Source organism: Colossoma macropomum, unplaced genomic scaffold (genome assembly GCF_904425465.1).
Source record: "Colossoma macropomum unplaced genomic scaffold, Colossoma_macropomum, whole genome shotgun sequence".
NCBI lineage: Eukaryota > Metazoa > Chordata > Actinopteri > Characiformes > Serrasalmidae > Colossoma > Colossoma macropomum.
In genome coordinates this window covers 21868165-21893430 of record NW_023494793.1, presented here as the reverse complement: position 1 = coordinate 21893430, position 25266 = coordinate 21868165, and the positions used below count along the sequence as shown (strand labels likewise).

The window sequence follows — 25266 nt, the reverse complement described above, 5'->3', positions numbered from 1 at the left end:
CAGTTCACATCATAATCAGAGCAGAAATTTAAGAAGAGTTTAACATTTTGGGGAAAAAATGTAATATAAAATAAACTTGTGCACAAGCCACACTGTATGATACCCCCCCAATATGTTAAATTCAGCAAGTGAATAGTCATTGTTTAGAATTAAAATGCACATTAGTGTGTTCTCTGTGAGGATGCGTCAACTTATTTTCACTTAAATCAACAAAATATCATTTGACCAGGGGCACCCAAACTTTTGACAAAATGGGGGGGAAAAAAACAAAAAAAAACAAAAAAAAAAACCCTTCTACATTCAGTCCACTTACATTAAGCATGCCCCCCCTCCACCACTGAGTATTTGTAAGCGGGCATGGTGCATCAAGTAGAGCAGTTTCAGTTTATTCATGAGCTGTATTTGCCCCCACTCCCCCACCCCTCAGAAGATAAACAACGCATTTCATACCTGAATGAGAGGACATCTCGTTCAAGAGCAAATCTGAATCACAGAAAACAGAGATGTGATGCCTATTCCTAAGTGTCCTAAAAAATAATCATTTGAAATTCACAAAAAGATCCTTTTAAGTTAATAAAATTGCATTTATTATTCAGTACATGATAGTCACACATATAAAAACACCAAACCATTAACGCTACAACACAATCAAATGTCTGTACAGTATAATACACATGCATGGCCTGCGTGACTGCCACCACATGACCAAAACACCTGCAGAGCAGTAATGGGTACCCAGCCAGTGGCTGAGGTCTTCAGGAGGGCAGCTCTCACTGCACACATGCCGAAGCTCTGAAATGAATTTGGCACCAAACTGACTGGGAACATGGCAAATCTCACAGTTGCTCTTGAGGCGTGTAAAATTCCATTCATGCAGCAGTTGAGTGTGTGTTTATGAGCTTTCCTCAGGGTCCTCAGACTGGGCGAGATGTGGGAATTTCTACTCCAACATACATACAGTATATCCTGACTTCCTGGCATTCTGATGTGTGATGTTTGAGGAGAGCTTCCAGCATGCAGTGAGGCCTTATGACAGGAGGGTGATGAGCGCATCAAGAAACTTTCCTCTGTCCTCCATCTTTAGCTCGATAACTAAGAAAAGAAAAAAAAAAAGCATGAATATTTTGTAAAGTAATACTTTCACACTTGAGTTGCACAAGAACAATAATGCTGCAATAAGTGTGCATGTGTGTCTGTGGTTGCGTGTCTGGATTTTTAGAGCTGGACTTGTAGGTTAAGGAATGGTATTTAGCACCAAACTGACTAAAAACGTGAGAACTGTACCAGCGTCTGTGCTCGTACATGTCCATTTGACTTATGTTTTGGTCAGTTCATGTGTCAGTATGATGGGTTATCTGGGAGGCCAGTGGGTCAGTATAGTTGTGACTGACTGCTACCTGTTAAAACCTCTCTCTCACACCCAAAACTCGTACCAACATAAAAACACCTCATATGCAAGCTTGGCAAAGAATGTAAATTTGGAAAAATTATTATCTGCAGAATTATTGTGCTGAATGAAATCATGTTATGTAGGCATTACAGAGCCTTACTCTATAGCTGCATTTTGCCTAGCAGTAATATTATAAATATTCAGGCAGTTTCTCACTACTGTTATATAATAATTTATAACCATATTCTGCACAGATATCATGTAACACTTAAAATCTAGAGGGTCTCTATGTTTGTTTGAAAACCAATACATTGCACAACTGGCATGTTGGCATCCTTCTTCTGGACACACCTACCCATTTTACCCTGTACCAATGAGCAGATCTCACGTGCTGGAGTTTTTTTGTTGCTTCATTTGCATGTACACCAGCACTCTTTTGCCAGCATGAAAATCTACATTATAAATTATATCTCCAAATGGAGTTAAAATGTGTATGCGTAGTTAATTCAGTTGATGTCCTGTTTGTTTAACTTACAAAATGCATTTTTTATCTAACCAAGGCTAATTATACAGAAAGTCACTTAGTCACTGTGTTCTCCGTTTACCACATCTACTGGGAAAAGGAAGAAAGATTCAGACTCTTTCCCAAGACTGGAAAATGGGCACATAATTTTTAAAAGGCATCTTGGAGCTGTACTTTAGATTAGGACAGAACTTCTGCAGGTCTGTTTACTACTACCGTTTAATCCAAGCTGTCAGGCTAAGCCAAGTTGGTAAAGTTCCCTGCTGAGGGTGCGTGCAGGTGCATAGCTCTACCCTCCGTGCCAAAATAACATTCTTTGAGAGAAGCATGTCTGCCACCTGGTGGTTTGCATTTGAACCTTCAGAAAAAGCCACTGAAGTTGTGCTTACTGCATTTTTCTTTGTGTCAGTTACTTACTTGATGTGTCGAAGTGATCATGCAGTGTCCTGGAGCTTGTACTTTCAGCAGCCTTCTCAAATGCCCTGCCAAAGAAGCTGGGAAAAGAAGGGAAAGAAACACTTCCTAATGACATGTACACTCAACTATTCATCTCTCTTTTTCACTCACTCATTCACACTTACTTTTTCTTGTCAGAGGTCTCAGATTCTGGTGGAATGCCCAAGACAATCACAGTGCCCTTTTCTACATCCATGGGGGCAGCCATAATAAGTGGCAACACCTTGCAGCGCTTATTCCGCGTCTAACACACACACAGACACACGTTTAAAGGCTTTTTTGATGTCATACTTTAGAATAACCAAAAACTGTGACATTCACACAGTTGTTACATGATTCACTTAATATTAATATTAACAATCAGCAACTAATAACATCTGAGATCAACAATTAACTGTGTTATCATATATGTCATCACCTCTCATTAAAATTATTCCTTTATGTTATTTATTCTTTAAAACTACAAAAAGGCAAGAACTGATGCACTAGAGCTAAGTGATATGGCAAAAATGTAATTTTACAACACTTCAAGAAGTTTTCATGGTATGCGATTTCTCACAATATTTCTGCTAACATCTGCTAAGTTGGAACAGACAAAGTAGCGCTGCTTTAAAAAAATAGGAATCCAATAATTTGTATTTAACAAGTCACATACTGTGCTGCACTACACCCAATTACATAACTCTATATATTCTCTCTTTGTAATCAAACATGCAGGTGGGAAGCGTTTAAGTATCATTACGCAATATTCGCAATAAGCTTACTGTGACATATTGAGATGAAATTTAAAACGATAACAATAAATAGTCGTGTTGCCCAGTCCCATGGTGCACCTATGCAAAAAAATTAAATTAATTAATTGTGTATATTCTGCATTGCTTACAGAACAGACAAAGGCTTTGAGCAGGTATTTGCAGAGCAGAGTCAGGGCCAAAGGCTTGGAGAATAGCTTCACATCTGGAGTTCCCTAAAATTGAATCCAAAATATAGTAGAATTATAATATTGTTTATCATACTACAGTAGCACTATAACAGTTACAGGGCTGTAGGTCATACAAATCAATAGGAACAGTAGCAGGAAACAGACATTATGCATCCAAGCTGAACCTTTTCTTTATTATGTAGGAAAGAGAGATACTGAGAAACAAACTGGAAAAGTGTATCCTTACCTCCAGTAAATGGCAGTAAAGGAAAGGTCCTTGTGAGAGAATGAGATTTGTACAAATACAGCTGGCAACTGTCTGCTGAATGGCCTTGAGTTTTTTCTTAGCCAGATCAATCCCCAAATGCAGCCTCTCTATGTTACTCCTACGCATATATTGCTAAGACAAAAAAAAATAAAAAAAATCTAAAATCTAAACAAAAAGCTATGGACATTTATTTCTACCTTGAGAGGCAGTCTAGCGCTTTAATGAAGTTATCTGTAGCGCTCTCGTCCTTCTCCACGTTCTCCAGCAGGGCCGCAGCAGCATGCACCACGTCACTGGCTAAGAAACGGTTCTTGAAGCCGAAGTGCACACTAAATGTCTGTACACGGATGTCTTTCATTCTGGAACACAGACACAAAATATTCAACTTGAGCAAAAATGCCTAAGACAGACTTCTTAGCTTGGTGGATCTGAAGCAGTTTTTAACATTTACTTCACAGTGCATCTTCAAATGCACCTTCTCTGCTCTCACCCAAACTTATTGGCGGACTCCTCAATGACCTCACGCAGGTTTTCCTTGATTGATATGTCCATGGAGTTAAACTTCTGTCGCACCTGTTTAAGTGGGAGACTAACAGCACGAGGCCATTAACTGACTGCTTTAAAAGGGACTTCATGCAACATTACGAACAGTAGCATAACATCTCAGCCTGCTCAGCACCAGTTTCAGTACTAACACCCAATATATGTCAGCATATTATAACATGGTGGGATTATGCCTATAAGATGTTTCAAATAAACAAAATAAACACTTGATACTATCACAAGAACTGAAAACAGACCTTTATTGTACAACACTAAGACACTAACAAACAATAATTATGCATGAAAGGATGATGGAAAACGTGCACTTACCCCATATCTGCCAAGAACTCCTGCAGTTTCTTCTGGCCATTGATAGACCACAGTTTAAAACTGCAGGAGGTGTAGCAGGAATTACAGATGCTCTCATACAGTGACCAGTGCTGGTACAAAGCCAGTCGCAAGCTGACGCACATAATCAAGGGACTTAACTCATATGTGCATGACTATAAAAAAGTGATTCCACTGTTTAGTTTCCAAAACAGATACAGAAAAAGAATTGGCCAATAAAAAAAATAAGCTTTAAAATTAGCTGTTTAGCTGTAGCACTTAAGGTGACAAGTATCATGCTCAAACTGTTCAAAACACTAGTAGCTTACTGGAAGAAATGTATAGCCAACAACAAAACCAGACTATTTTGTGCGTATGCAATATACTTCAATATACTATTCAAAATATAGGAATTGTAATCCCACGTGTACTTCACTTGTACTACAAGCAAGCACAGTGCTACAAGCAATTCTGTGAAAATTCAGGCTAGATTTATTAACAAATCGGATCTGACTTGTTCTTTTTTCCTCTGATATCCGATCAAGCATTTTCTGCTGGTATTGGCCAGATCCTAATATTCACAGATTCATTACAGCACTCCACAACACAAGGCAGAGCAGGATACTCATATTCAAAGGAGATCCTCATGCAGTCAATAGACAGCGAGTTCTCCTCATCTTCATTACGATGGTTATGACGAGAGACATGCCTCTGCAGGGCAGCTATGTCTGTTACATACTTCATACTGGTAGACAGAAAAAGTTTTTAGTTTTGAACTTTACAAATAACATCACAAAAAGTCATTGATAAGGTTCAAAAGGAAGATCCTTACTGTGTGATTTTGTCATGAACCCGCTGATCAGTTAGACCAATGATGCTCCACCTGTCAAACACACAGAAGTCAATTTTCCATTTCTAGCATGTAGATATGTATGTACACTCCTTACTAGTTCAAAAAACCTACCAAAGCATATCTTTGGTATCCTTGGTCATAACCCAAGCAAGCTCAAACATAACCATTGCAGCCTATACAAAACAAAACAGTTAATAAAAGGCACTACACTTAAACAGCAGTCACTTAACAGTCTAAAGGAAATCAGTCACCACAGATTCAAAGACTCAGATACTCACCGATGTGCCATGGTACTCATACTGCTCATAGTCAAACAGGATCTCCCTCCTGTAAATACATGCGCCTTTTAGATGTGATAAGCATGGTGATATAAGCATGCTATATGCACTACGTGAACAATACTAAAAATGGCATTCCGCCAACCATTCCAGTATGACTGACCTGCGCGCCTCCCACTCTCTCTTAGCTCGCTGTCTTTCGATTCTCCTCTCCAGTGCACCCTAAAAGAGACAGATGTCAAATGTAGTGTTTAGACTCTTAATTTTTTACAATACTCATTTCCAGTGTCTATTTTAGCAATATTCTCAAGCAAACTGACACACACAGCTACACACTACAGACACTACTGTACACAAACCCAGCAGCCCTGTCTCCCCTTTTACTCACCTAACTGCTAACAGTACGAGTCAATGGGTTACAATTAACAAATTTCTTCAGACACAGGAACCAGAAAAGGAAAACCTGCCTCGTCAAATCGCCGCCGTTTCCCAGACGGCTCTGAGCCGCCATCACTTTCATTTCCAGAATCCCCTCCATCACCGTCTTCATCCTCATCTTCATCGTCACGGAAAATGTCATCATAGGAAGGGACACCTAGATCGTCGTCTTGTTTAATCAGCAGCTTAATCTGAAGAGAGAAATTAATTTTTAGCAGCAAAACTCAATACTGTAGAATAGGTTCTTATTTTGTCTTCCTAATCTGCTTTGTATAAACTCATAAATGCCTAAACAAAACAGACTTAGAAAGGCAATAGTTCATAATAGGTACAATGGTAATAAGTCCTCTTCAGTAACTAGGTGACTGTATGTAGGTGTACCTGAGTGTCATTGTAAACATTGACAACATCAACAGGCCTGTGGGTATCACAGATAAAGAAGATGGAGTCCTCTTCAGGCTGGAGAGTCTCCAGAAGGTCCACATTCACCCCACAATTAATTAGGACAAAGTACTGGTACTGTAATGGAAAAGAGATAAAACAACCATATTATTTTTGTTAATAAAAACAACAACTGAGCCCTGCTCCTCTAGGAAGGCGCTATATCGCACCTCAGAAGTCAGTCTATACGATTATCATTTCTGAACCTTTGAAGTAGATTTTTTCATTGTATTTTCCAGTTCTTAGCTATTCTCGCGAGTACGGCAAACTAAAGGCTGGAAACTCCGAACATACCTGTTCCTTATGTTCCAAAAAGGCAGTGCCAAGGTCCTGCCAGCCTGTCACAGGAACCAGGGTATACTGGACTTGATCACAGTGGAACAAAGCCTGCGAAAAAAGGACACCGTACAACTAAATACCTTCACTCCAGCTTCACACGCTAGCTAGGTTAGCTAACTTTACCCAGCTAGGTTAAGTTATATCCGACCAAAAACACAGTTAGGTTACTAACCTGCAGTATTTTACACGCACACAGCGCGTCAATGTCCGAGGACACCAGAAGAGCCACTCGCTTGAAGAAGAGACAACATTAAATATTTGAAATTAGCTTATAAGTTTGAAAGTTTACTCCCCTGTCAATTCCTTCAGACAACAGACAATTACGCAGGTTAGGTAACTAATGTTAATGAGCTAATCGACCAGCTAACATTAGTTAGCCAGTTAGCCACCCATTCAGCAACGAACAAACTGTATTAGCTACACTGTTTATTGCGAACCGATAAACTGAGCAGCACCTCACCTGGTTAACGACAACATCATAAAACTCTTTTCGAATGTCTGTCACAAACATCTTAAAACGCCAAAAACACACAAAAATCAGTTCACTCGAAGTGCGGCTTTCTCAGTCCGCCTTGTTTAACTCTCTCCACTTTCCGTGCTGAAACTCTGGCGCCAAATTCGTTCGTAGAAAAGGAGGCGGGATTTCGCCGCAATGTCCAATCAGACGATGGCTATGACAGTTTGTCAAACTCGAACCAATGGCTGTCGAGCGGAGTCAGTCTTCTAGCCAATCAGATTCATTCTCTAAGTAAAAGCTCCTACAAACATCCGCGGGGGTTACTGTCGTTTAAGAGGCGGGCCTCTCCGAAAAGCTCAACCAATCACAGCCCTCTTTGTTTGACGGTTCAAAGTGGCGTTTTTAATTGTAAAGTCTAATTTCATGTCACATGTAGCGTCACTGAAATAAATCTAAAATAATTCTAGATTTTTTATTTGCTTAATGCAATCAGAATTATTTCCCAATGTTTTGGGAAGAGTTTTCAGTAATTTGATTGGCTGATCACTGACGTTAGGCTGTTCTGATTGGTCCGAGGCGTTTTGTTGTGGAGAGGCGTCACATCCTCTTCATTGTGCGTTTCCCTGTGACGGGGAACTGTGGAAACTGTTTTTCTGTGGTGACCTGCTGTCTTCAGTGTTTCTGAGAACAGTTGGAAATAAGCAGACAACATGGTGAGTATTCAGGGCTTGACTACTTTTGTAATATTTATGGTATAATGCTGCGTTAAAATGTAAGTTTCGCATGGAAACAATCTAGCGAACCTAAGCTAAGCTAGCGATTAAACTGCAGTGGAAACCTGCACTGTCACTGTCAGCCCTTTTGTTGTTGTTAACAGTTTTGTGTGGCTGTTAAGAGTGTAGTTTTGTTTGTTTTCATCAGACATGGTGTACGGTGCTTTTATTTTTAGTGTTAGGCTGGAAGCTTTGCTGTGGTTTTTGCTACGTAACATGAGCCGGCTGAATGTAGTCAGCAAGGCCCGAACTCGCAATACTGTATTTAATCCTATGTTATCTCGCTTTTTCAGTTTTCCTTCAACATGTTTGATCACCCGATGCCTCGGGCCTTCCAGAACCGCTTCTCCACGCAGTACCGCTGCTATTCGGTGTCGATGCTGGCGGGACCCAACGACCGCTCAGACGTGGAGAAAGGAGGAAAAAGTAATCTTAGTAGTCTTTGTAATCGTTTTTATATTGACAAGATGTTATTCCTCAGTACTACTATCATTATAGGGTTTGGATAGATGTTATAGTACGTGGGCGCTGACATTAGAATCACCTTTCATTAGAAGCACCGTGTGCTTCCCTTCACCGGCTCCACTGTAAAATTATTATTGGGGTCTTTACACATGTCAGTGTGACTGCTATACACTTTTAAAAAGATGATTCTTCGAGGATTCTTTAGTAAATGCAGTGGTTCTACATATAGAAGAATACTTTTTGCTATATAGAACCATATACAACACATTTTCTATCAATCTGAAGAACCATTTTAATTATGCAGAGGTAATTGGTTCTTTGAGTGTTCATGGTTCTGTATAGAACCATTGTCTTCACTAAATAACCCATGAAGAGCCATCTTTATTAAGAGTGGATTAGAGTGGTATACCACTCGTATATCAAGGCAAAAGCAGGTCTGTGGTCAGAAATTAAGGTTTAATGGATGACTAACACAAATTGCCTGTGGCAACAAATGGGATAAATTTTTTTATCTGTACACCTGCAATGTATACCTACAAGGAAGGCATTTCTATAAAGTGGCCATCAATTGTATAATTTTCACTTTCTTTTTCCAGTTATAATGCCCCCATCTGCACTGGACCAGCTAAGTAAGTACATTAGTTACCACTCCTAACTGTGTACCGTAATTGTATGTAATGCATTGACTGAATCTGTGGTCCTTCTCTTACCCGGAAACAGGCAGACTTAACATCACATACCCAATGTTGTTCAAACTGACCAATAAGAACTCTGACAGAATGACCCACTGTGGCGTTTTGGAGTTTGTTGCTGATGAGGGGATCTGTTACCTTCCCCACTGGGTGAGAAACTGAAATGATCAGCTGTTATTGCTGACATTCTAAACACATAAAATCCTATAAGGTTTGTTATGGTAATTGATTTGTGTTTTCTGGTAAATGAGTTTTTTGTGATTGTTTATAGATCATATTTTGTATGTTTTTTTCTCCTACAGATGATGCAGAACCTGTTATTGGAAGAAGGAGGTTTGGTCCAGGTTGAGAGTGTCAATCTCATGGTGGCAACATACTCCAAATTCCAGCCTCAGAGTCCAGACTTTTTAGACATCACAAACCCCAAAGCTGTGTAAGTAATGCAGTGTAGTTCATAGCACTCATGATCACCCCATTGGTAAAGGAAATGAACTGTGTTGGATTACTACCCAAACATTTCAGCCAAATGTACTCAGATGGTATTTTTTTTTCTCTATAGATTAGAAAATGCTTTGAGAAATTTTGCCTGTTTGACTACAGGTGATGTCATTGCCATCAACTATAATGAAAAGGTGAGTGTATGCAGGAGCCACTCCATCCAAAGTTTTTGCTTGTAAGCAACAAAATAAACAAGTGAACTAAACCTAAAATTGCATTTCAGATCTATGAGCTACGTGTCATGGAGACCAAACCTGACAAGGCAGTGTCCATTATCGAATGTGATATGAACGTAAGCGTGTTGTATTTGCACCTTTACTTTACAATCAGAAACATGTTTGACAAATTGTTACCCAGGTCATGTTACACAGTTACATCTTTCCTCTAATTCTATTGCATTTTGGTTTCTCTCCAAGGTGGATTTTGATGCTCCACTTGGTTACAAAGAGCCAGAGAGGCCCACACAGCACAATGAGGAACCAGCAGTGCGTTTTCAGTTTTAATGTTATGCTGAAAATACTATAAAATTAGATTATTTTGTTGATAATGGATTAACCTGAATTAAATGTCCGTTTATCTGTTCAAGGAGGAAGAGACAGACCCCAGTAATTATGAGATGGACATTGGCTTTAGAGTAAGTAGAACATCTCACTGCTGTCAATGCTTTTACAAAATCAGCTATTTCCTTTTGTAATTTCTTTCAAGCTGTGGTGTTAAAGATTTTGTTGTTATGCTAAAATTCGTCCTCTCTGATCTTACACAGGCATTCACTGGCTCTGGGAATCGTCTTGATGGAAAGAAGAAAGGAATTGAACCTAGTCCTGTACGCATCGACCCCAATGACATCAAACGGTGAGGACGTACACACAACCTCTCTCAAATGGCCGTCTTTCCAAGACTCAGAGCATTTGTCATTAAGCATTTATTTTGTCAACTTTTACACAGTGGTATTCCTAACTATGACTTCAAGATTGGAAAGATCACTTTCATCAGAAACTCCAGACCACAGCCTCGCAAAACAGAAGAGGTATGTAAAATGGTAGATTTAATCACATTTGTTTACATTTGGCATCTCATTTGATTGCCTCTTTCAATATGCACAATCACCTGTCCAGAGAATAGTTTTTATAGACTTGAATTGGTGACGGTGTCTATTTCAAAACATTACAAAAATATATAATTTGTACCTCTGTGTGGAGGATAAGTACCACAATATTTAGCCTAGTTTTTCAATTACAATTAAGCTGGACTAATTATGCTCTCTTTCTAATGAATATTCATTAAGTTGATCTGTGTTCTTTAAGTACTGAAGATATCCATATGTTTAGAAAAGCATAATGTGATGTAATGTATTACAATAATGATGAATATCATCATATATCCGCGACCTCTACTTCTTTGCCAAGTGGTAAGAATCTGCTGATTTTTGTTTTGTTTGGTCTTTATTCTTTTATTCTTTTCTTTGCAGGATGACTCTGTCAGTAACTTCATTGCATTCTCTGGAGAAGGACAGTCCTTGCGCAAAAAGGGCAGAAAACCTTGATCAGACAAAGTTTATCAGAAACCAACAATAAAAGCATCCTACAATCTGCTGTTCATGTATTCTCCCTTTTAACTCAAAAGGTCAATAATGGTCAGTTTCCTGTAACAAATGGAACTTGTTCATAATCCACATTTTTGCCTCAGGATCATTATACTGTTGTGTGTGTTTTAAAAGAGAGAATGTAAGACAACCGTAACCATACATCCTTTTTTAATTAATTTATATATACAAAATTGAAAGGTTTGAGGAATAAACATAACCCCGTGACTCATTTTTTTGTATTTTCTCCTACTTTATATTTTATCTTCAAATCTTTCAGTGCTCATGATGGGAAGGGTGGGCCCAAACCTGCATCTGAGAATGAGCAGATATCTGTGCAATTTGTGTAAGGCTTTCTGATATTGTTCAATGGTACAATTTTATTTTAGCAGAATATTCCACACATCATATATGAGACAGATTCTAGTTGTCTCAATATATTTTACTGTTGTGTGTTTGAAACTTGTTCCCACTATATAAAGAAGACGTACTGTACTGTGCAAAAATCAGAAACCGCCCTTTATTTCATTTCCAGTCAAAACAGCCGTTAAGTAGAAGGTGTTTCTTAGGAGATTAGATATAAGGTAATCCACTTGCATAAAGAGGGGGAAGGTCAAAGGAAAATAAGAAACTGACACACTAAATGTTAAATGTGATATATTTTTTTGTTGTTGTGTCTTCTGTGTATTTTTCTGTTAAATATTTTTTGCTTTTTTTCCCTGAAACTAAAAAATGAATAACTTTTACTTAATGGTTATTGTGCCTGAAAATGATAAATTGGTAAATTAAGTGTAGACTTTTGCATAGTACACCATAGCATTCACCTCTTCAAATGTCAAAGGCGTCACTCAGGAGTGTGAACTTCATAAACCCAGTTTTACATGAGTGTTACATCATGCATCATTATATAGCTATTGATTATCAAGACCACAATGAAACCTAAACAATCATCCTCACTGCTGCAAATAAATATACTCTATTTTGCTTATAGAAATAAAAGTACATTTTTGCAGCCATAATTAGAAAAAAACTGAGACAGGTCCCTTTAGAAATTGGTGCTTTGAAAACATTTAACAACACTGTTTATAGTTTGTAACAAACGGTAATATTTCTGAATTGACACAACTAGCAACACATTAACAGGGAAATGGTGTTTAAAGGTGAGATGTTTGAAAGCACAATATCAAGTTGTATATTACCATTATATCATGTTTCAATACTTTCATTTAAAAAATGAAAAATTTCAATTAATTGTCCACCCAAAAAGAGGTTAAAAGTCTAAGACAACATGCTGCGTTGTCTTCAAAGTTGTTTTTTATTTGAAGAAAAACAGAATTATACATAGTTTTCAGGTTTCATGAATAAAGCTTCAATCTTCTTTTTTTTTGGATATTGTATTTTTCCTGTAAATACATGAAAAAGAATTTCTACAATGTAAAGCATCCTGTCACTCAATTGCAAGTATACTTTAAATTTGACCAGGAGTGACAGAATGCTTGACATTTAAAAAAAAACAAACAATGGAAAATGAAATTTTGCAAAGAGAATTGTCAGTACTGATTTGTCTGGAGAACAAGACTAAAATGAACAGACTATTTTTTATGTTTCAGTGGAAATATACAGTAGGTAGCATGACTGTTTCGAATTTCAACTCTTTCCGCATGATGACTGTAAAGGTAAAATTCAGTGCTTTCTGAGTCCAGTGCAAAGAATGTTCCCTTGTCAGGTTAAGCATCTGTATGGTAGTTCCAGATGGCAATTTCTCCGTTGTCACTGCAGGTGGCCAGCAGACCCGCTTCCTGAGGATGCCAGGCCACACAGTTAACGTCCTGGCTATGAGCCTTGGGCATGTGAGCTGACAGGTAAAAGACAGGCTGCTCAGGATCGGCAGTTGTGTCTTCCTTAAAAATACGAACTCCATCATCTCCACATGCAGTCGCCAGGGCACCAGTCAGACGATCCCTATACATGTATACAGTTAAAAGATAAAAAAAACATGACGGGTATATACATAGTGTATTGCGTTAAGTCTGTTATTTACTTTAGAGCTATCATAATTGAATATAATAGTAACTGAGTAATCTACTGACACTTGATAATTAATCAGGTAAAGTCCAAACAATGACAATGGACTTAACTGAATGATAAAAGATCATGCCTGACAGACCATATTTTTAAAACAACTCTAGAATAATCCACTGAACAAAAACAATGAAGCATTCAGAGAAATTACAGTAAATACATATAAGTTAAATTATATATATATATAAGTTTGAATACGTGATATAACTTGTCTATCATCACCTAACATTTCAATACAATATGTTATGTAAAAAAAATCAGAAGTAAATTCATTTCATTTAATTTCAAATTTAATTAGTAATTTTAAAATAGAAATGTTTCAATTTCAATGACATGTTAACCAAAAACAAGAGAAGACATACTGGGTGATCTTTAATGTTGTTATTAAATCAAAATGTGTTTTTGACTGTTTGGATTGAATGAGATTTTTGGAAAATCACAGAATTAGACACAAGTTTAAATTTTCATCAACAGAGCTTTGAGGCTGCTTTGTATATTATATGTTTTTCTATGAATATATGAAAAAGAACATCTAAAAAAATTATACTAATTGAGTAATTGGGACAGGCCTACTTTATATCTTTTAATCTTTCAAGACAGAAAACAAAACTCACCATGCAACATCATATACTGTACGGCTGTGAAACCCAGACAGGGTACACACACATGTCCATGCACCATCAGCAGAACCTGGAACATGACCGCATTTTTAGATTAACTGACATTTAAGCCAAAATACCCAAACTTTCCATTCGGAAAACACAATCTTTTAAAATTAATCCATGTAATAAACTCTTGCATGATTTTGGTGCTTGTATGTTATTATTTACCATTTCCTGGCATGCACTCCTTCCATATTTTTACAGTGCGGTCATCACTACAGGAGGCCAATCTCTGTCCCTCTGGGTCAAAGGAAAGACTCCAGACAGTGGACGTGTGTCCCTCTAAAGTTGCCCGGCACTCCCAGTCATCATCCTCTTCTTTATAAACGCACACCTTGTTGTCATAACTGGCTGAAGCCAAGAGCTGTAGAGAAGGGAGAAATAATTGAGGCTACACAATATAATGTTTGTTAATCCTTATTATGATATTAACTTTTGTAATACTGATCTCACAAAAGTCCGCAGTATGTGAATGAGAACTCTGACCAATCAATGTTTTTACTGTGTGATTGATCCCGGAAGAGTTCCTGTAACATGTTATGATGTTGTTTAACGAAAATAAATAGTTTTGGTCAAAATAATGCTGGCCAATATTTAACCATGTCACACTATATCCACAAAATGGGTTTCTGGAATAACTGAAGTTTGTAAGAAGGACCATGCCTGAAGACTAATCTATGTCCTATGTCCAATCTAATGTCCTTTAAATCTCCTGTCTCTACCTTTTGTTTTCTGTGATGAAGGGTAGCTTAGTTCTATCTGTAGCCCAGTCCCAAATTTTGCACTCACGGTCCTGCAATCCACAATTAAGCATGCCGACACTATCATATGCAGGGCCTGCACATTGTGGATTTTGAGAAAGACCACAGGGCTTAGGGTGTCATTTGGGAGTGGGCTTGTCAGCCCTACCTCTATTCAATGAAGGGGGGGTGAATACCTCAATTCATTAAAGAGCGGGGAAGTCTGGCCTTCTAGCTCAAAGCAGAAGGTACCCTTAACTCTAACCCAAGTTCTCAGAGTTCCCTCACCTCCTTCAGTCATACAGTCTCTTCTTATACTCAAAGCATATGTTGAAGGCAACTCACAAATGCATTGTAATATACTGCAAGTTGCATTGCAAGTGCAGCACATACTATTACAATCACAATACTATTACTTTGTCCATAATGTGTAATAAGCTATAAGATATAACTCGGTTTCATCCTCTAAAATTGGCAGTTTTGTGTCCACAAACCCACTATCTTCTTTTGAGTTAAGTTCAACAGTGTTAAAATTGACTGCTGTAGACATACAGGTAATAAGAGGTAAAAAAGACTATGGAGAAAAAAAAACATGAAGGTCTTACAGGTCTTACCTCTTGTGTGGGATGCCAAACTACATGCTTCACATCCTGTGTGTGTGAATTTACCACACTCACACATTCATACTCATCCTCCTCATCAACTAAACAGAGCAAAAGACAATTAGTAAAAGAGGTATCAGATTTTGTGTACTGATAGCACGGAAGCCCCGGGATGCAAATGAGGACATCTGCTTGCATGCTGGACTATGTATTTCTGCTCTCAGAGAACTATACTGAGAAACGTGGTTACATGAACTACAATGTACGCAAAATTAACTCTGACTACACAAACCTTCCCATATCCACACACTCTTGTCTCTGCTGCAGGTGGCCAGCAAATTACCAGATGGTGCCCAGGCTACACACTTCACTTCATTCTCATGTCCTTCCAACACTGTAAGGCACTGAAAACAGAGAAACAAAAGGTGTGGTCTTACTGCATTAGAAGACAGTTCAAACTTAAAGATCTAATACTGCATAACGTTGTGTGACTATCTAAAAAAAAGGAGGTCCTGTATACCTATTATTTATAAACAGACAAATTAAAAGCCACCAGACCGCCTAACTGTAGGGGTCAAGAGCCCAGGCCTGTACTGTTGTCCTGTTTTATGTCACACGTGCTCTTGCACACTTTCATTTGACATATCACTTTTTTCCTCATCTCTGTAGGCCAGCGTCTATGGTTTTAACAGCACTAAACTCCCAAATGTGCATTCATCTTTGTAATGAAGGGTTTATGGACTGTAACCCTACTATAATATCCCTCTTTATGCAGCTGTCAATAGACTATTCTTGCTGACAGTCTGATCATGTCATGTACTGACATTCTCAGTTACCTGTGGACAGCTGCTCTTGAGTTTTCCTTACATATTGCACTGATGCATTAGCATTTCACTCATTGAATGTGTGCTTTCAACCATAAAATACAATATATTTACTGATGTCTTTCCACAGATCTAAATGTTGATGTGACTTTAGTTGCTTTCCTATTGAAACACTAGCCAGTTGAGCACCCTTTATAACTGAAGTTCCTGCCATCCACACCCCAGTAATAAATCCGCTTTGTTAGTCACTTAGATCTTCTGCTCTCGCCATCTTGATCAAAAACTGCGGTCAGCTGGGCCTGCTAAGCATTTTTAAACACGCCACAGAGCATGCTGTGATTTGACCTGCTTAATGGTATTATGCAGTATGCTACTCTGGAAGCATCTGCACTCATTATACTTCACCACTTATTTATTCAGGTTTTTGTTTCTTTTTGTCATCTGTGTAGATGTATTTTTACCTCAAAATCATCATTCTTCTTCTTCCAGATGCATGTAGTGGCATCAAAGCTGGCCGATGCAAGGTAATTGCCACAGGGCGACCAGGCAACCTTTCGGACAGTCCGCTGGTGTCCATCTGACAGCACACACTTACACTCCCAATTATCTCCTATGTGAACAGTGCATTAAAAATAATATTAATTATACTTAACATAAAATACAATTTATAGTATACATAATATTAACTAGCCTGCACATCTAAAACCATTCTGCGGTGATAGGTTCTGTTTTTGTGTCAGTACAGGAGTATCATAATGCACACCTCCAATAAATTAGTTATTACTTTAAATGAGATCACAACTTGTGCAGAAGTAAACGTAGAAAACAAAAGGGGTAACCTCCTCAAGTAACTGAGCAGGAGTTTGTTCTTGACCAGGGCTCACTTGGAAATCTCAGTGATAACCTAGTTAAATAAAGACTTCACTAATTAAAACAGTACCACATTACTGGAGTGGGGCTTCTAAGTGAGAGGTGTGAAGAACAGTAAAGCAGTCCAGGTGCTGACCCAAAACACAACATTATAGAATGAGGATAAGGGAATATAAACTAGCCCTGTGTCAAATTTCTTGGAAACCGGCTTGATTATGATAGTCTAGTTTCACCAAGATTATACCTTTCTGGGACAACAAAACAAACATACTATTCAAAAGAAAAACCATCAACGCATGTTTAACTATGACGTGCAGCAAACATGCTTGTTAGGCCAATTCTAAAGAGGACCTCAATCTACAAACACTGAAGCTCTTTTGAGGGATAATCAAACTAATAATCTCCTCAGTATTGGACACTGCAAGTGATAAGCTTAGCATCAATGTTGTACTGGACTCCTGCTCGAGGGATTGTGGGAGCAGCAGTGGACTGAGGCAGGCGGTGAGAGAGAAAAAAGGAAACGTATCAACAGAACTGTTACATGAAGAAAACTGCCAACTATTGACAGTGGGGAACAGTGTGAATTAAGTAACTAACGTTTAAAAAAGACTGTCCCGTGTGACTTAAGACATATTCTGACTGTATTCTGAACAAGCTGCTAATTAATGTAACAGAATACGTTACTAACTACACTCAGGACAGTGTATTCAGTATTGAGCCTTCACTAATTTTTCAAAGTATTTTGTCCAACCCTGGCAGTGTGTGCCAGCCGTTAGTTACAGTGTGTGGGGGGTCTATCAGCGGAGGTCTTTACCTTCTCTCCCCCAGATCCTGACCGCTCGGTCTCCTCCGCAGGACGCCAGCAGTGAACCCTTCGGGCTCCACGCTACGTACCAGCAGCGCGAGTCCGGGTGAGCGCTCAGCCTCTGCACTAACTCTAAAGTGTCCTTCATTTCTACCAGATTCTGGACCTTAACAGCCCAAACACGAAGCAGAACTGTCGATACTTTAAATGACAGTTGTTTTATCAGATGCCGTCGCCTTCCTTCCTGCTTTTCTTCACTGCCGCTCGTCTAAACTCATTTAAGGAGACGGCGCCCCCCGCAGGACACAGTGAACCTCACATCCCGTCAACCCTGACAGCTCTCTCTCCTCTCCTCTCCTCTCCTCTCCTCTCCTCTCCACACAGCTTTCACTGCATTCCTCTATACCTTACATCAGAATGCCAGAGAAAATTAAACGAAAAAGCTAATAAATACACACATAAACGGCTCCTCTTACTGCCTTTAACTGAACTTATCACGCCTTTGTTTTCTGACAGTTTGTTTTCCCACAGTTGTGGGCTGAGACTGTGAATTAAACGCTTGAAGACGTTTCCATGTGTACATAGACCAGCGTTTAAAAGTCTGTAATCAAATTTGAAAAATTTTAGTAAAACAAAAATGTTGCAAATGTATGATATGATTGTATAATGATGTTACTCTAAAACAACAGATTTTAACTTATTTGTAGAAAGCTATAAAAATACTTTGACGTGTCCAGAATGAGCTGTAGACGATTCTGCAATGGCTGAAAGCTCATGACCGAGAATGAAGTTATTATAAAATTAACATCGATAATGTCCTGTATTTAAAAAGTGGAGATCGAATCCCTAGACAAACAATTAACCAATACAAACAAACAAACAAATAAATATTATTGTTTGTCATTAAATACGTATTTGTTTTTTACAAAGTATTTATAAAACGTCTTGTCATCATTTATAAAACATTCTAGTGTCTAAGTTATAGCATTTCGATCTACACTGTATAACCTATTACAAAACAAGCAAATATATCTAAAAAAAAAGAAAAAAAAACTGACGAGCAGTATTTTTCTCAAAACGTCACAGTACAGGAACCGGAAGTCTGTAGAAGGGAACAGAGAGAAGTAGCTCGACAGCGGCTAGCAGCCGAGCCCTTTGTTTTTATTTAGGATTTGATTAAAAATACGAGAATGTGGCTGTTTTAGCGAAAATCCTGTGTTGGAGGTGGACTATTGTGAAAGGAGGCACCGTACAGCAGTTAATCTCCCGAGTAATAAGGCGTTTTGTTTGACGTGAGAAGCGCTTTCGGTTCTTTGTGTCGCTCCTGTGTCGGTAGTTCAGTTAAAGCTCTCTGTTCGTTTCTGTTCGAGCGATTCAGCTTTAGCCGCAAACAAGCTCGACCTCTTCTACCCATGGCCTTGTCTGCTTCTCACTAGGAAGAATATACCTGTACCCTACAGGTAAGTTTGGTGTTTAAAGGAGGGCAGGGTGATTCCACTTTGACCACAAAACGGTTTTTATCGATTGAGCCGATCTGCCGTTTTCGCATTGAAATCATATCTAACCGCGCGGCTCCTGTTACTTACACTTAAACACTGAACGGTAACAGATTTAGCCGCCGTAGACCTTTATGCCAGGTATTTGTTGGCACTACTAACGGGTTAACAGTGGGGTCCTCGGCTTTAGGTATTCGTTGTTTATTAAAAAATACACGTTTTTAATCGATCTGATTCCGATCGCTTCTCAAATAATGCCAATTCGGCCAAAAAGTGGAAACGCTGGTGGGCTTGGCAAAAAAAGGCATGGACCTTTATAGAAAACAATTGCAATTTAAATCACAATACTGGTCAGAATAATTAGATATTTTGCCCAAATCGTTTAGCCCAGTGCTCTACACTTAAATTCTAAGTGTCACATTTTTAAAAATAAAGTGAAACATCCAAAACCACTCATGGGAATGGCTTTAAGGGTTTTACTAAACAGCAGCAACCCTTAATTCATGGCTGTAGTGATTAACACTATAGTCATTACAGCCACGAATGTGGGTTGCTGCTGCTGGTGTCCACATAACTGAGGTCCTGTAATGTCATGTCGATGATGATCTCATTACTTTTCCATACAGAACCTCCTACTGACTTTCAACAGTTTGTTTCCGCAGTATTTTCTTCTCGACAACATCTGTTACTTTTGAGTCGGAGCTCTTAGGTTGTGACATCTAAGTACTGAATAATGTACGCCCCGCCGGGACCTGCTCTTCCTGGAGCCCGCAGAAGGAGAGGAGGAACGGCTCTGCCCAAACAGCCCGAGCGGAGTCTGGCGTCTGCACTGCCCGGTGCACTGTCCATCACCGCCCTGTGTACAGCCCTGGCTGAGCCAGCATGGTTACGGGTGCATGGAGGAACCTGTCCCAGACAGGAGCTTGGAGTGGCTGATGTTCTGGGATACATAGACGAGCAACTTATCAAAGGTTTTCTTGCATTAGTTTATCATTTTATGTCATTATCACACTTCCTGACTGCTTTATTGGAAACACCTACCTTGAACAGCACTGTTTAGTATTTGATTGTGAGTCCTGTTTTAGAGTAGGGGAAGGATGACATTCATTCAGTGTTTCACACACAGATAGAATGCTCATGACAACAGATGGGCTAGCGTCTGTAACTGTACACGTATATAGTGGACCGCTAATGTAATTGGACCTCATAAAGCAACCAGAGAATGGAAGTACAGAATAGATATTTCCAAAGGAGCTAGTCACTGTATTTCTGGTTAGACTAAGCGTAGCCAAGTTTACTCAAGGAAAAATCTTAGTGCTTAATATATGTATACATGTGATGTTTCTTTTTTTGCCACAGACTACTGCATTAATTCCCAGACCATCCTGCTGTTGCGGGTTATTGCTGCCTTTTGTTTCCTGGGTATTTTATGTAGCCTGACAGCTTTTCTACTGGATGTCTTTGGGCCCAAACACCCTGCTCTCAAGATTACACGCCGATATGCCTTTGCTCACATTCTTACAGGTATTTAGTATGTGATGATGACAGTTAATGTTTTTTTTTAATGGATTGCTGGTAAATAATAGATTAAAGAATTCACAAGTTAAATGTATTATTTCAGTTACTTGTGTTCTAGCTATTAGGATTGCATAATGTGGACAGAGTACTAGCATGGCTGTTTTATTGCTACATTGCGATAATGATGCACCTTGCAATAAATTAAAAGTGCACTGGTAAACTGATAATGTGACATGGTTAAAGTTTGGCCTGTGTTATTTTGACAATAATACTTTTGTTGGATTACATGAATACCTTGATTTCTTGCTCAATCAAACATTGTTACAGTGATATGAACATTTTCATATGTGGGTAAAAATTCCCATAGTATATTTTAAAATGTGTATAAACAGTGCTTTACTGACTGATATGACTGTCAATTCTCAGTTGTCACACTCCTTGAAGACTGACAAAAATTGACTCTATCTACTATTTCCCATTAATTACATAATTTCTGAATGCTGCTGTTGTGTTTATTTGATATCTAAAGAATGTGATCTAACAAAGCTGAAAATTCTGTATTCAATTTGTGATACCAACTATCTTTTTGAACACTGATTATTGCTTAATGATCCAAATTCTGTTCTGAACAAGTTTGCTTGTTCCCGACGGTACAGATGAGTTGTAATATTATGAAAATATAGTACTTCATGATAATTATCAGCAATGTTTTATCTGATACAAATCGAAATGCGGATCATAAATATCAGCTTGTACTGTTGACTAACCGATGCATTGGTTGGGTCCTACCTGATACCTTGATTGTTCAAAACAACAACAGTAACTTCTCAGGGACTGTGACTTATCAAGATGCTCAATACACACGTAAAAAAAAATGTTGTGATTGGTTAGAGGGCTCATTTGCATATTGAAGTCTTCTGTGATAACAGTATTACAAAAGTTAACATACAGTATGATCTAGATGTCCCCCCGTTGTGCTTTATTTTGCAGTGCTCCAGTGTGCCACTGTGATTGGCTTCTGCTACTGGGCCTCAGAGCTCATCCTCTCCCTCCAGCAGCAACACAAGAAGTATCATGGTTCTCTCATCTATGTCACTTTTGCCATCAGCTTCTACCTGGTGGCTGGAGCTGGAGGAGCTTCCATATTAGCCACGGCTGCCAGCCTGCTCCGCCATTACCCCACTGAGGAAGAGGAGCAGGCCCTAGAGCTCCTCTCAGAAATGGAGGAGAGCAGTGAAACTTTCCCTGCTGACTACGATATTGCCAACCAGTTCCAGCCTCCACCTGCTTACACACCATGATCCAGCATCAAATACCAGCATCCTTATTCCTTTGATGTGTATACTGCCCTTCATGCTTCAGGTACCACCGTCAAGCTTCAAACAAATCATGGACTGAGAGATATGCAGATTCTAATTGCCAAGTCATAAATTACCTGCATAGGCCTATAACGTACAATATTACGTCATATGCAAAGATTTGTTCCATATTCATGCACAGACTTAAAGTAGCGTTTCTGCTATTGCTTCAGTGCATGGAACAAATTGATGAGTTTCGTTGCGGCAGTGCTTCTAGAATTGCTGATCACCGTGAAAAGTTAATCTTTCCTTGCGGTAGTTTGCATGTGTATGCCAGAAAAGGCCTGAGTCCCATACAGAACTCCTTTAAAAACGCTTGGTCTAAAGTGATACGCTTTAACATGCACTCATGTAAAACGGAGCATTTCAGCACCATGTGTTTTGTCATACAGTTTTTCTGGCTGCTTTTTTCTGGGCACTTTAAATTGTGGGCTTTTAGATTTTTTTCCTGAATCACAGGTCTGTCAGCTCCTCTTTACATTCCACCTGTACGACGCTCCACATTGCAGGCTTTTGAGGCATCATTATACTAAATACCCTCTTTTAAGTTTGTGTAATATTGTTCAGCTGGTGGCATGTACAACTGCTGGTTGGTCACTTCATGCAGTTGCAGCGTTAACATCTAACCAGCCTGATTTAATTGAGTGACATTTTATTAATATCCGAGTGGCCCACAAAATATAATTACTTGTTTCTTTTTGCGAACACTGGTAACTTAATGGTGCCCTATATATGGCATTTTATATTTGTTTCATATTTCATTATGTAACACATTCTCATCAACTTAAATTTTAATATAAATTTTTGACTCCTGAATTCTTCATAATTTCCCCTGAGTTGGCAGTTTGACTTGCTGAAGATGAATGACATATTTTTTTAATTTATTATTTGACTGCATAGTTTAGTTTTAAAATGTCAGCAAGTTAATTCATTTTTCAGTCTTGTGGAGATTTTAAATTATTTTCACTAGCTGGTTAGTTATTGAGTGAGTTGACTTGCACATATACCCCAGAGAGCACAGGCTATTTATTTTACATTTTTATATTGTTAACTATTCACGTATAGTGAGCATTGACTAAGCTCTCTGTGGGGCAACCAGTTTTATCAAATTTGTTGACTGTAATTTGGAAGTGTTCCAGTTTGCCAACCTATTGGGAGTGTGTTCTTTTTGTTTGAGGTTTTAATTATATATCTGTTTATCCTTTTTGTGTGTGTAATTTGCGTGCTTTGGTAGTGTTAGTGCGATTAAGGATGTCCGAACTTGCCACTTTCGCGACACAGTGAAATCAATGCAAATTACAAGTCATGGTTTTATTCACTTATATGGTTTTATTACACTTTCACAGTCTAATTTAGCCTGATCTGCTGAAATCACTTATTGTTAAGTCATTTTTTGATATGTACACTGTCACGGCATGCCCTGACAATTTGATACCGTACTTGTGTTTACTCAGTGGACGTTAGCAATCTGATTGTAAACGTTTTGTTCAATTTTACACACTTGTTTTTTTCTTCTTGATATTGGGGTGGTTTGTGGACGTTCTACTATGTTTAGTTTCTCCTTAATTTCTGTAGCTGTACCATTAACATGTAAAAATGAATAAATGATTTGATGTTTTTTGTGGTATCATTGACTGAATGGCTAGTATTTTTTCATAAATACTGTATTAGATTGTAAGCTTTAGCTGTTGTCAGACACATACTTTTTAATCCTTGTGGAAGAACTGAAATCCACGACTGCTTTTGGATCTCTAGGGTTGCAGCTGAATAATGTACAACCAACCACATTCCTTTATCACTCTTCTAATTCATCTTAGACTGCTGTGGGTGGCTTGTGCTTTTCAAGAGAGCATCAGAATAAAAGAACAGCAAAAGCTTTAGTCCAAGAAGCCATTGTTCCAATTGTTCCAGTGCCTTACATAATCCTTCAGTGGGATGGTACAGTACAGAATCGGCTTTGGAGAATAGCGTAGCTGCTCGTCTTTCAAATACCTACGTACTGACGACGTGGGAGAGGTTTTCTTGTTGTTTGATTGCGAGAAGGAAGATATTTCATAATAAATCTTCTCATCTCCATACATCTTAACTCAATAAATATATGGAAACAAAATTATATTCAAAGCTATGAATGATTGCAGTCCTATAAGCACTATGTACCATACTGCTGAAGTTGATCTAACCTTTTTTTGGAACCCCTGGATGTACAGCAACTACCCCAATATATATATAGCAAGTTTTGGAAGGACTGGAATAGAGTCTATGGCTCAAAGACCAATTTTGTTAATTCCTGTACAACCCCATTTCCAAAAAAGTTGGGACAAAGACAACATATCAAATGTTAAAACTAAGAAATTGAACTGTTTTTTGGAAATATTTGCCCATTTTGAATTTCATTCCAGCAACACGTTTCAAGAAAGGTGGGACAGGCAACAAAAGACAGGTAAAGTTGTGTAATGCTTAACAAAACACCTGGTGGAACATCTCACAACTAATAAGGTTAATTGCCAAGAGGTCAGTAACATGATTTGGTATAAAAAGAATATCACAGAGAGGCTGAGTCTTTCAGAAGTAAAGATGGGGAGGGGTTCACCACTCTGTAAAAGACCTTGAGGATTTCATCATCTACAGTACATAATATCATAAAAGTTTCAGAGAATCCGGAGAAATCTCTATGCATTGGACAAGGCTGAAAACCAATATTGGATGGCTGGGATCTTTGGGCCCTCAGGTGGCACTGTGTTAAAAACAAACATGATTCTGTAGTGGAAATCACTGCATGGGCTCAGGAACACTTTCGAAAACCAATGTCTGTGAACACAGTTCGTTGCTGCATCTGCAAATGCAAGTTAAAACTCTTTTATGCAAAGAAGAAACCATATATAAAACAGGATTTAGAAAACATCGCTGCTTCCTTTGGGCCTAAGCTCGTTTAAGATGGACTAAGGTGAAGTGGAAAAATGTTCTGTGGTCTGACAAATCAAAATTTGAAATTCTTTTTGGAAATCATGGACCCTGCATCCTCCAGGCTAAAGAGGAGAGAGACAATCCAACTTGTTATCAGACA

At 38.6% G+C, this 25266-nt stretch overlaps 4 protein-coding genes across 5 annotated transcripts; 2 read left to right on the top strand and 2 right to left on the bottom strand.

The window, feature by feature from the left end:
* Positions 1-610: 610 nt before the first annotated feature.
* Positions 611-7381, bottom strand: cdc45 (CDC45 cell division cycle 45 homolog (S. cerevisiae)). The gene is made up of 18 exons (XM_036578029.1): positions 7239-7381; positions 6951-7010; positions 6734-6826; positions 6380-6517; positions 6028-6189; positions 5724-5782; positions 5561-5609; positions 5394-5455; positions 5262-5312; positions 5055-5174; positions 4433-4564; positions 4050-4148; positions 3757-3918; positions 3539-3677; positions 3253-3336; positions 2495-2613; positions 2331-2407; positions 611-1092 (listed from the first exon to the last, which is right to left on the bottom strand). The coding sequence occupies exons 1-18, from the start codon at positions 7287-7289 to the stop codon at positions 1028-1030; spliced, it is 1722 nt and encodes a 573-aa protein (XP_036433922.1). The 5' UTR covers positions 7290-7381; the 3' UTR covers positions 611-1027.
* Positions 7382-7826: 445 nt separating this feature from the next.
* Positions 7827-11255, top strand: ufd1l (ubiquitin recognition factor in ER associated degradation 1). The gene is made up of 12 exons (XM_036578824.1): positions 7827-7948; positions 8302-8434; positions 9070-9102; positions 9194-9315; positions 9468-9598; positions 9725-9797; positions 9887-9955; positions 10080-10148; positions 10250-10297; positions 10427-10515; positions 10609-10690; positions 11132-11255. Exons 1-12 carry the CDS (start codon positions 7946-7948, stop codon positions 11204-11206), a joined length of 927 nt encoding a protein of 308 aa, XP_036434717.1. The 5' UTR covers positions 7827-7945; the 3' UTR covers positions 11207-11255.
* A 1279-nt stretch (positions 11256-12534) lies between these two features.
* Positions 12535-18116, bottom strand: ciao1 (cytosolic iron-sulfur assembly component 1). The gene is made up of 7 exons (XM_036578823.1): positions 17840-18116; positions 16617-16765; positions 15624-15735; positions 15344-15432; positions 14158-14353; positions 13942-14017; positions 12535-13207 (listed from the first exon to the last, which is right to left on the bottom strand). The coding sequence occupies exons 1-7, from the start codon at positions 17976-17978 to the stop codon at positions 12973-12975; spliced, it is 996 nt and encodes a 331-aa protein (XP_036434716.1). The 5' UTR covers positions 17979-18116; the 3' UTR covers positions 12535-12972.
* A 792-nt stretch (positions 18117-18908) lies between these two features.
* tmem127 (transmembrane protein 127) lies at positions 18909-23829 on the top strand. 2 transcript variants are annotated; one of them, XM_036578821.1, is made up of 4 exons: positions 18909-19290; positions 19976-20297; positions 20686-20850; positions 21835-23829. In XM_036578821.1, the coding sequence occupies exons 2-4, from the start codon at positions 20060-20062 to the stop codon at positions 22143-22145; spliced, it is 714 nt and encodes a 237-aa protein (XP_036434714.1). In that variant the 5' UTR covers positions 18909-19290; positions 19976-20059; the 3' UTR covers positions 22146-23829. The 2 variants fall into 2 exon arrangements, with proteins under 2 accessions (XP_036434714.1, XP_036434715.1); XM_036578822.1 differs by having other exon boundaries at positions 18910-19290; positions 19989-20297.
* Positions 23830-25266: the final 1437 nt, after the last annotated feature.